The 12637-nt window shown below is 37.2% G+C and overlaps 1 protein-coding gene across 2 annotated transcripts in view; it reads right to left on the minus strand.

The window, feature by feature from the left end:
* The window catches only part of RBPJ (recombination signal binding protein for immunoglobulin kappa J region), a 95059-nt gene that overhangs the window by 25652 nt on the left and 56770 nt on the right, over positions 1-12637 (minus strand). For both annotated transcript variants that reach the window (XM_084626971.1, XM_084626970.1), the window contains exons 2-3: positions 11574-11612; positions 7604-7699 (exon numbers count right to left, since the gene is read on the minus strand). In XM_084626971.1, the coding sequence (XP_084483097.1) occupies positions 7604-7699; positions 11574-11612 (135 nt within the window). The remainder of the gene's footprint in view (positions 1-7603; positions 7700-11573; positions 11613-12637) is intronic.

A 12637-nucleotide genomic window follows, 5' to 3' on the forward strand; every position in this document is an offset into this window, starting at 1 on the left:
GTTTTAAAAAACTGATTTTAAACTGCCAAATCAAAGAGAGAGAGAGACAAGGTGGGTGAAGTAATATCTTTTACTGGACCAACTTTTGTTGGTGAAAGAGAGAAGTTTTTGAGCTTTACAGAGCTATTCTCAGGTGCGAGCTCTGTGAAGCTCAAAAGCGTGTCACAAAAAGAAGTTGGTCCAGCAAACGGCAATACCTATTACCTGACCCACCTTGTCTCTCTCATTTCGTGGGACCAACAAGGCTACAACACTGCAAACAAGTAAAAGAGAAACAGTCATAATTATTAGACCTGCTTGATTGGTTCCCTTATTGGTCTAGCCTTAAGGGTTAATCTCTCTTACTCTACCTCCAGATGGAGGCAAGTATTGGTTTTTCAATTTCTAACTTTATACAGAGAATCCTAGTATCTCCTGTAAAGAAGAGTTCAATTATATTGTGTAAAATACAGTATAACTTCAAAGTTATGAACACCTCGGGAATAGAGGTTGTTCGTAACTCTGAACAAAACGTTATGGTTGTTCTTGCAAAAGTTTACAACTGAACATTGACTTAATACAGCTTTGAAACTTTACTATGTAGAAGAAAAACGCTGCTTTCCCTCTATTTTTTTAGTAGTTTATGTTTAACACAGCACTGTACTGTATTTGGGGTTGTTGGATTTTTAGGTCTCTGCTGCTGCCTGATTGCATACTTCCAGTTCCAAATGAGGTGTGTGGTTGACTGGTCCGTTTGCAACTCTGGTGTTCGTAACTTTGAGGTTCTATTGTATGTACAGTAACGTGTGCATGTACAGCACTGATGCAGTTATTTCTCATTTAACATGGGACAAAAGAAGCCCCCATCTTTGATTAGTTTAAAATAACTTGGAGAAAAAGGATTTGGAAGAAATGGGTTAAGATAATAAATGAGAATATCTAAGTTTTGGTCATGGGCTGATTTTCAACTACATATGAAAAGAGGAAAGAGAAAAAAAATTCCTTCAACTATTTTTAGTTTGAAACAATTTCCAGAGTTCAGAATTAGAAACAGAGTGGGACTAGGTGCTATGGAACAAAGAAAACTGCTTTCCCTTTCATCTTCAATTTATAGGGACTTCTAGTCCTCTACATTAACCACAAGACCATAAGCTTCTTCTTGAGTGGGAGGTGGAAGTTCCCAAAGAAGTAATCTGACCAACAAAAAAAAGAAAATGATTAAAAACCTATTGCCTCTGATTCTCCAAACCTTTGCCAGAACCCTGACTACAAGAGGTACTAGTAAAAAGGCATACAGGAGTCCCCTTATCCATTGGATAGATAAGGTATTCCCTTGTTAATTTTTTTCTGCCATGCCATGAGCAGAAGATTGGTAGCTTCTTTTTCAAGTAAGGGATGGAGAAATTTACCTCCACTGTTCCTCTGTGAAGTAGGTAGGCCACTACTTGCTCCAGAGACCACTTGTGAAGATCTGTCATGGATCAGCTCTTTCTGTTATGTTCTTCTTCCCTGCTAAATATATGGTGATCAGAAGTGTCTTCTGGGTAAAAACTCATTCCCACATCTGCCAAGCTTTGCGACGTAAGATGCAAAATTTGGTCCCTTCCTGCTTCTTGATGTAAAGCACAGTGACCCTATTGTATGTCTGAACCAGGGCCACCTTTTGGCATATCAGGTCTCTGAAGGTACTTCATGTATTCAGAACCACTCATCTGCTGTACATAAAATGTTCTGTTGTTGCTCCTATAGACAGACTAAATTCCTTGAGTGGGGTGGGGGGCACTTTCTTTGTATGTTCCTCATGTCATGTTGGACGAATCTGTGGTCACTACAATTTGAATGCCTGGAGTTTGAACTAAATCCCTAATTGAAGCTCATCTTTGGGACTGGCATTTAGCCAGAAAAGCCCAGAGGCTGTCCATCATCCAGAAGAGATGTGAGTCCCCCTATAATGCTTGCTTCCACTGTGATCTCAAGATCCACTGAGTTGGTCTCATGAGAAGAAAAGCCAAGGTACTCCTAATTCAGTTGAGGCCACCAAAACTCAAATGCATTCATAGTATGGCCCATGCTATCATCCATCTGATCTGACAAATCCTCTCCATCAGATTGGTCATGTGTTGAATCCTGTTCTGCAGCAGGAAGACCAAGCGGATACATGCCTAGCATAGCTCACATGTACTCCAAATGTCTGCTGGGGAAAAGTAGAGACTTTGAATCCTACTGACTCCAAAACCCTCGTGATGACATGGAAAAGTGAACAGACTGCTCTTTTGACTCCCTCCATAGTGGTGTTCTTGACCAGCCAATTCCCCAAGTAAGGGTACATGTGCACTCCCAGCCCCTCTAGTATGGCACCACTAAAGCCATGAATTTGGGAAAACATGGTGCTTCAGTGGTGAAACTACCCTAACTAGGCTTACCAGGGAACAATGGGTTTAGGCCAACGCTACTGAGTCCTGGCACTCAGCACTCTTGTTCAACTCTGGCTTCTGCTTCAAGGATTTACCTTTTGAAACACTCTGGCCTAGCCCTGTGCTGGTCTCAAAGTAGTCTTCATAGGTTCCCTTGATGTGGGGTTGGAGAAATACACCACTGTTGGAGGTGACATTTGCATGACAATATTTCCCCTTGTACCTGGTGGTCGACTTGGAGACAGTCAAGGCAGAAGATATGTTTGTCAATTACCCACATTGTTCTGAGCATGAAACCACTCAGCAGTCTTCTTTCCTTCTTAGGGGCTGAAGAAACTGACAACATCCACTGAAGAATACAATGCAACAAGAAAAAAAAAAACATGAAAAATAATTAGGTGCCAGAGTGCTAAAAATAGGCATCGGAGCCACTTGGCAAGCCTTGAACAAGGCAAAGCACTCAATGACAAAACAATCTTAGCAATAACAACCAGGACCTAACTGGAAGGTAGGCACACGGTAAAGCATACTCAACAATGCATTGCAGAGAAAAACTGAACAATAACTACAAGGTACAGCTTCTGCAAGGAGTTCTTTCACTAACAGCTGTCAAGAAATTGCTAACTAGAATATTCCAAGCGTACTAAACAAACTCAGACAGTAGTATGTGACCACTGGTAGAAGGGCTGGCTCAAAGTCCCATTAGTGACTGCCTTTTGAGACCGTAAAAACTTCAATAGTTTGGGGATCTGTCGCATGCCAGGAAGCTGAGAACCAGGAGTGAAATGGTGGATGGTATCTTTACAGAAACATAACTAGCACAATTCTAATCTAGAATCAAAGCCCCCAGAAGGAATCCAGACAACTATGCTGAATGTAACATCTGAGAACATAAACAATAACTAATGTACACATGTCATTGCCATATGGTTCACCTGCAAATTTCTTCTGTTAAATTTCTATCACCCTTGCCATTCCAAAGGCTATTATTACTAAAGAGAAATATGCTCTCATCTTAGAAGAGTGAAGGACCTGTCTATTATTATTTCTATTACATTAACATCTAGGAACCCTAATCAAAGATCAGTGTGCTAGGCAATGAATAGACAAGTAAAGAAGTTGCCAAGAACTTGGGGACTAAGTCTGGAAGTACCTCTTCCTAAGGTTTTTAAACAAAATCACACTACACAACATTTGCACATCGTATGGTTCCTTTCCACCAAGAATGTCATACTATTGATTAAGCCTCATCAAAACACCTGCAAGGTAGTTATTACCCTCATTTACAGATAGATAAACTGCACACAGAAAGGTTAAAAGGTTTTTCCAAGGCCTCATAGCAAACCAAATGCAGAACTGGAACAGAAATGAGGAGTTTCTATAGCCTCGTGATTACACTATCTCTATGACTGGAAACTGGAATTACAAAAGGAGCCCCAACTTCTGAAAATTTAGAAGCCTGTCAAGTAAAGATAGATTATTCATTACACATCAAAAGTGAGCCAAGATACTACCTTATCACATTAAAGTCCAGGACCAAAAAACATGGAGAGATCCTTCTATGAAGCTTAAAATACAATGTAACCATAGGCACAATCAGTAATGGTTCAATTAATAACCTCTCTCTTTGGAAATGCAAGGAAAAAAAATGGATAAAAACTAATGTTCCATGAACATGATTAATCATTAGAATAAAATGTCCTTAAAACCTTTGCTAATTTTGTTTAGCCCAGCAATAAGAAAGGAATAAGGCATGTCTCGCTATGAGTAAAGTAAAATGAATTTGAAAATCAAGGACCTAAATCTGCACTCATTTGCACAAAGTATCTGGAGGCAGAAGTGAATCCAAAGATTTAATTACAACTGGCACTTCTGAGCCTTCTGTTGATACCGGCAATTTAGTTAATAATGAGACATCATTTGTGATGCCAGAAGTTTGGGAGCCTAGTGTAATACTCTAAGGTATCTTCTTAACTGGTTTAAACACTGGTTTGAGAAGGAGAATAAAAATTAGAATGTTTAATATTTAAACAAAATGTATAGTTCTAAATATTCCAATTTTTCTTTTAATAACTTTAAATCAGTATTAAATCAGTTTGGCAATGATGCTATAATCTTATACTGAACTGCCAGCCACTGTCACCGTGGAGCTCTCTCTTCCTGAAACTCTGAAGGTCTAAAAAGAAATCTATACTCATTTGGTAAGTCTATTACTAGGAAAATAATTCAAAATACCTGGTGTGAATAAAAACTCCAGCTATACTAAATAGTGGATGGACCTACCTCCACAATGTCCACAGAGTGATGGAGGAACATGCTATGCAAAAATATTTTATGTATCTATTTTAATCAATATCTGATTACAGTTCAGTTTCTGAGCCACTAATGGTGGCCATGACACCCCTGATAAGTGATGTAAAATTTTTCGTACCAGATCATGAGGATCCAGTATCAAACACTACAATACAGTTCCCCCTCAGAAGAGCTTTGGCATTTTAACATTTGGCATTTTGTATTTATGTAATATTAATGTCGTTCTGATTGCATCTTGTGATTACTAGTTGGCATGAGGACAGCAATTCTCAGGAGTTGGGAAAGCATACTTGTATGCATGCCATAGTGGTTTTACTAACATTAACAATATATACTTATGATAACCAGCAATCCACATCAAGAATGCCTGAAGCTCTACTCTGTATTTTATCCATGGAATTGTTTAGGGAAATATTACCTGTCAAAGGCACATGGGAATATTTAGAAATTGCTAGGAACAAAGACCCACCTTGGAAGTATCACCTCATATTTCTTAAGAGTCATTTTGGAGAAGGAGAGGGATGGGGACTTTACACATTTTCCTAACACAAATGGTGAGTTTTAAAACTTCAAATAAAATGAGCCCTCCCCCCACTTCCTTTACTGCAATCCAAACAGGAAAAGAGTAAATCTATCCCTAAAAGGGTTGGATGGTGGACGACTCCTGCTCCTGAAGTACTTTGGGCCCAAGAGAAGGAACAGATTTCTGTCTGACAGAGGAAAGCTCTTTAGAAAAGCGTTTTCCTATTGATGGAAGCGTACAAAGCTTTTTCAGGGATTAAAAGAATTCAGTATGCTGTACTCCTTAACCATGCTATTTTGGAATAGGATGCAATCTGGGAAGTTAACCATGTATTCCTGCTGTTCAGTCATCATGAATCTTGATGGCTGTAAAATCCTCTTTTGTGAAGCAGCAGGTACTGCTTACTGCTATTCTGCCTTGAATTGTAACTCCCTTGCTATGTGCCCAAAAACACTGCAGTCAGCAACAGAGGGCTGCATAGTCGCATACACACGGTGCACTTGTTCACTTGTGTCCTTTTTTTCCCCCTCATTGAGTTTCCTATTTGATTCTCAAGATGAAATGCAAGGCTCTAAAGAGATCTAAAATATCATTAACAATTAAATGGAACTGCTGAACCTGGAAACTGCCTAGAAGAGAAGCTTAGTGAAGACTGCAAGCTGTGAAGGTCTTATCAGGAGAGTGGAAATACACTGATGTACCAGTAACTAGGCACAGAAGTGTGAAGAACAGCCAACAGTGGCCTTTTCATGAACAACAGAGGCCCAACGGTTGGAAATGAATCCATTTGTACTAGTGGTATTACATCTCAGTACTCTGCAGGCAATTTTCTGATGGATTCTGATTTTCAATTGTTTTTGTACATTGAGATGTTTAATATCTCAACCCTCAGGAAATTTTACAAGCAATATGATACAACAGGATGTGGACCAAGGTGGAGAAAGAAAGATTAAGCATCAAAGGTAACAGTACATGCAGCACGTGTGGCTGTTTTGTGGCTATTGCACATAGATAACATCTGTGTCTGAAACCTCATCTGCTCTAGTCCAATATTTTTAGCTCAGCAATTTAACTTTTGAAATTTGTTATGGACACTTACAGTAACAGTCAGTCATTGTGCATTATAAGATAATTAGAAATCTAGACATAAGGGAGCTTTTTCTGATTGATGCTCCAAGTCAGAATTTAAGTGCACCAGCAGAACAGTGCCGAAGAGTCTGCACACAACATATCCATAAAGCACATTCACTAACAAGCCTTCCCAAAATGCTTCTTCTGCAGCTTCTTGCCTTAAAAACTACCTGAAGCGTACTACAATTGCCTGGAAATGCAGTGATCAGATATGTTGTTGACAGCTGCAGTATAAAAATCTACACAAATAGACTCAGATAGACAGCATCTTACTACTTATATATTGATCTATATTTGGCAAGAAGTTGTTATAACAAGACATACTTTATACTAATTTTAATGATACATCTCGATGTGTCTTATTGCAATTACAGGCCTGATTCAGGACAGCACGTGCTTAAATGCTGTCCTGAATTGAGGCCATGTATATCTTTATTTAAAATTACTGAAAGAAAAAAGCTGACCTTCCCACCACTTCTTCCAAACAAAATACTTTAAACAGACACTTTACCATGGAAAAATAGTTTATACTAATAGGAAAGTCTTACTAAGACTTTCTCCCATTTTTCTAGAGCTAAGTTTAACTATAATCTGAATACACTGATCCCCTTAAAAGTGACCAAAAAAGAGGGTGTGTGTCACTTTTTATTTTGGTAAAGGTTCTCATTCTATTGTTTTTTTGTTTTGTTTTTTTTTAAATTAAACACTGAGATATTGTCTACCTCAGAATGCTCCACAAGTAACTGGAGTACTAGTTAACTCAGCTGGCATGAACAGACACAGAAGCACCTGCAACAGATACAACATTGTTATTGGGGTGAGGAAGAGAAGTGAGGCCCAGGCTAAGGATATCCTTCTCCCCACAGAAATCAAACTGTGCAGGGAAGAACCCCTGCAAAGGATATGAGGATCTACAGAACCTCACTGCTCTCCCAACCATGTGAACTAGATAAAAGAAAGAAATCCCAGGGTGAAGTGAACCTGGGGACTGAGACTGCCAGCAGAAACAGACACAAACGTCTATGTACTAAAAGCAGCAGTTTTCCAACATTCACTATACAAACATCTATCTAGATTTTGGCAATACACTTGATATATTTCATTAATACATTTATTTAGAATCAGATTAAGGTGTTTTTAATTTAAGGCAATTTTGTTAGGTACTATGCTAAAATTAACGACACGCCAGATAATCAGTTTTTTTGACTCGATGGGAGAGAGAGAGAGACTGACTCTTCCTTACCTTTTTTCATTTCCATAGGACTTCTGTGCAACTTTTGCATGGAGGATTAGTACTGTTTGATCACCCCGCTCCTTTAGATAATTCCGCATAGCTTCCCTAAAAATTAAATTTAAAGTGAAAATAAGTTTTGGAAGTTTTTTTTAGTTTTGTAGTTATAATAATTCAAATAGAACTTTAAGAAAAAAATGCAGCTGAGGTGGAAAGAAGCAAAACCGGGGGCACATGCAGCACACTAACAATACAGAGTTGGGTTTAAACCAGATGTTTTAAAAGATAATTTTGGGGACAAAAAAAACAGTATTCAATTTGCACCTCACAACTGTAAGTTATACTGCAATACTTTTCAGTGGGTTTTCAACATCTACTACCATCTCAAAGTTTTCCACTACAGGGAAACCTTGGGGTGCTGTAGAAGGACAGTGTTTATTTCAATACGTCCATTCACACCAACAGGGATGTTTTGAGGTCTTGTTGTTACTATTTACAATAACTTGCTACCCATATTTGTTCAAAAACATTGAACAAATCCAAGGTCTCCTTTGTTAGTTTTATCTGATGTGCACTGATGTGCCTACATGACATACACGGTCCATGTTGGTTTTCTAACATTCATCCACACAATGACAACAGAAGCCAGACAGAAGCTGTTCGGCTTAAAAACAAAGACAACCATCTCTTCAGTTGAATAGGTAGATGATGACATTTTACTAGTCTTCTGCATATTACACCAATCCTCCATTAAGCACTATAACCAATTCAAGGTCCCCTGGTCCTTACCTTCAAAGCCCTTAACTAGGTAAGTGCAAATACTGAAGCTACCTACTGAAACTAACAGAAGTAGAGATAAAACTCCGTGGAAGGGGTTTCAGGACATTTTTGGTGAAGGGCATCCACCTAAAGGCAGCCACGCAGGAGATCAAACTCAACCAATGTTTGGATAGTTCTTTAATGGCACCAAAACATTTGTTGACCGAGAACTTTACTCAACCAAGGAAACAATATTCTTAGTTGACAAGATCTGTTTCCACTAGAAAGACCCCTCAGATAAAGAGAGCCTATGGAATACAAACTCACCCAGGACAGTGGGGGACAGAACGTAATCCAACTGGGATGACATTTCAGCTTAAATTCTTGTACTTGTCACATAGATACCATGGTAACTGGTGCACCAGAAATATGTATATAAGTGGATGATGCATCGATACAGAAATATGGGCCAAATCACAATTTTAAATGTGGATTACCTTGATCTCGCGAAATTTGGCTAATAACTAGTAACATCGATACTATGCTGCATACAGCCATAAAGTATAGACAATAAAAAACTGTTTCTCTCAAGTATATTTACATATACTATCTGAGACTATTTACATAGGTATTCAGATGTTCAGTACTTTGTAACTACGAAACCAAAGATTAATATCTTCTCAATGAATTATATTTACATATTTCAGTACTGACACAAAATTCTCCATTTTAGCTTCTTTTAACTTAATCATAAACATATGTTCAAATTGCAGAGTGAATTATGCAATATCCATGAATATCTACAGTACTCATGTTAAACAATTGTTCAAAGAAACTGAAACAAATATAGTAAAGAATGCCCATGTGCTGTCAATTCTAGTGTATATTAAGCATTGTGTTGGGAGCAAATTATCTCTACCCCTTTCTTCTGCTCTAAAAGCTGTATTCATAAAATCACTGTTGCCACATAGACCTAACCCCCTAAGAATGGAAAGACTATCCTCCTTTCTCTACCGCTTATCAAGAAAATGTTCAATAAGAATAAGAATACCTACCTCTTACATAGCTATTTTCATCAGTAGATCTCAAAGCACTTTAAGGAGGTAAGCACCATTACTCATCATTACTAAATATGTAATTTTATATATGACTGCAAAAGCAAATAGCACAATAGAACAGAAGTTGCTTAGAGATCTTTTTATTCCTTCAAGGAACTTAAGCAATGAAGAGAAAAAGAATGTTTCAGAATTGCTGAAGAACATGTATCAGAAAAAAAAGTTATTTTCCAACTGGAGATGGCAAGTAGGTGCAACATATTCTATTAGGCATATAGGACTTTTGATAAATAGAAAATAATTTAGTTAAAAGAGCATTTGAATTTTAACATAATGGTATATTCTTCAGACTATCTAAATGTATCATATTCTTACTTATATTTTCTATTATGTATTAAGTATAGGATTGCTAATTCAAAGGGAAAAGAGATACAAGAAAGGACTCCAATTCACCAGTTTCCACCTTCTTTGCCCTCTTGTACTTACAAGAAATCTATCTTCTGGGACACGTCTACCCAGATCCTAAAAGATGTTCTCTACTCAATTCTTTAAGCACAGATTCTCAACAAAGAGGTCAAGACCACAAGAGGCATTGGGAAGTCTTAGTAGAGGATAGGGGAGGGCACTTCTTTGTTCAGATTTTATAGGATGGAAGTTCCTCAACATTTTACTACATTTTCAGAACATGGGGTCTTGGTATGTAAAAAAAATTAGAACCACCCACTCTCACATGGGAAATGGTTCCCAGGTTGAAGATACTTTTCTAACCAAGTAGCTGAACCCTAGATTCATCAAAGTTAAGCATACAATACAGTTTATGCCCTGATATCCTACAGGATGTTCATTCAATTTTCCATTTTTAATTAATCCCAGGAAGGTGGATCCTACCAACAAATTTGGAAGCAGAAAATTCCAAAAGTGATTAACCTTCAAGGGGAGAAAATACTTCATGATTTTAAACCTAACCTGTTTAAAAAAATCCACAAATAGATATAGATAACTGTATAACTCATATGGGAAAAGAGAAAATCACCTGTTGATCTTATTTAAAACTATTATGGGATAAACTCTGGTTTGAGTTATAAGTACTTACAGCCTAAATATGAAGCAAGTTGAGCACAAAGCTAGAGTGTATCTGGAAATGCATTCCTGATGAAATGTACCCCAAACCTGACATGACACAAAACATGTTTCTTCTTGTTTTGCATAAGGCATCCTGCTACCTCACATAAAAGGAAGTAGGCCAGGGTACAGTGGGTGTGTTATGCCCCCAAACACTATTGTTCACACACAGAGCTATAAACAAAAGTGCAGGTTTTGTGCAAATCAGGCAAACGCAGTCGCCAGCATGAAGTAAACATTTACCTACAGTTGCCACACAGTAGTAGCCAAGATTACTATAGTTTTCCCCTCTCCACAGATTAATCAGTATTTATAGTAACTGTTTGGTAACAATTGGAAAATGGTGACTATTTTATGGCTTCTACAGTAAGTTACTCCTAGACAGAACAGGAATAACTCAGATAGAATACTTCACAGCCCTTCTCACAGCCTTTCATGAACAGGTTCCCTTGAGAATGTGGTACTACTTATCACTGGTCACACTTCACAAAACTTTTAGGTTAAGATCGTTCCCTGACAGCATTCTTGATTGTGATGTACATTGCTGCGCAAAAGCCGTCAAATATAATATTTAAATTCTGCCAGTAAGAGAGTTTTGGCATTTGATGTGATTTCATTAGCCACACTTATCAATGAATATAGGGATAGAATGTATATGTACTTGTCAATGAGGAGAGATTTGAAGTCATCTCTGGAAACTTAGACCTGAGCAAATTAACACCTACTACAATGCTCTACAAATAATAAATATTTGACTACATAAAAGCCAAGTGATTTCTGCAAAGAATTTTGAATTTCAGATTAAACAGAGAAATGAAAGGAAGGCAATCAATGTTCAGAGTACTATTTCTGGTTGATAATTTGTTTGTTAAAGCTTTCCATTTTGGGGGAAAGATTTTAAACCAACATTTTGAAATGTACTCTGACTCTCTGCCGAATGATTATCCTTCAGCACTGAAATTAAAGGCTGACAAGCTAAAATTTGTTATATATCTTTGAAAGGAAAAAATAAGTTTAGATAAAATGATAAACTATTCTATGCTCACCTGGTAAGACGTTTAGGTTGAGGTCGCTCACCAAATTTCCTGTAAACAAACAAGAAGCCAGTAATTTAAAACAAACATTCTGTGATAGATTTTTACACTTAAATATTAGAATTTGCTATATTGCTGTATCTTCTTATTTCCTTGATTATTTTTCTTTCTTTTTTTATGCTGACATAATAAAGTATATATACACACACACTGATATATTTAAAAACACAGTACAAGTACTGATAACTCATTTATGATTCAGAATGTTTTAAATTGAGTATGTTCCATTTGTATTTTTGTTTAAAGCAAACCAGCCTCTTTACAGAGTTTTTCTGTAATACTAAAGACATTTCTATTTCAAAAAAATCAGAAAAATTATATGTTATTCACATTTTAACTAAAATGAAAAAAAGCCCTTCACTGTGAAATTGTTCTTTATGCACCAAAAGGCCTGGCAAATGAAATCATCCATTATTGTCCAGTTGGGGGGGGAGGGAGGGGGAAATGTAGTACAATTCCTACTAATGTCCTTGTTTACTATGCCTTCTGCAAAAAGTTATATTTGCCTCATTTTTCTGAAGTTTACTTTAAAAGTCCAAGTTTCTTAACTACATCAAAAATCAGGTATCTGCTATTACCACCTACTAGAAGTGCCAGTAAGAACTGTTACTAATCAACACAATGACAACAACATTACTAATATTGTGATCATCAGTTGTCTGATTCTGAGCTGGCAAATACACTGCACTATAAATACTTCACATTAGAATCACTTTTCTAAGAAACTGGGTTTCCCCCGCCCAGTAACTTCTTACAGTAGGGTTGACAAAGTTTATTATATACAATGGTTTAGAGACTCAAGAAAAGTTAGGTTCTCCGCTAACACGTAGGTATAGATAGGGTGATTCAAAAACATCTAATAATCCAATAGCATTGTGAGGCTATACTACCTCACCACAAACTTTAAGCTAAATCTTCCTAAAAATATTAAAGTATGTAAGAAGATGCATACATGAGTTGTATGGAAACATTCTCTTCAGTAATACAAAGCAAACCAAAAAGTTTAAGTCAGAATT

This window comes from Lepidochelys olivacea, assembly GCF_965140295.1.
Source record: "Lepidochelys olivacea isolate rLepOli2 genome assembly, chromosome: 4".
NCBI lineage: Eukaryota > Metazoa > Chordata > Testudines > Cheloniidae > Lepidochelys > Lepidochelys olivacea.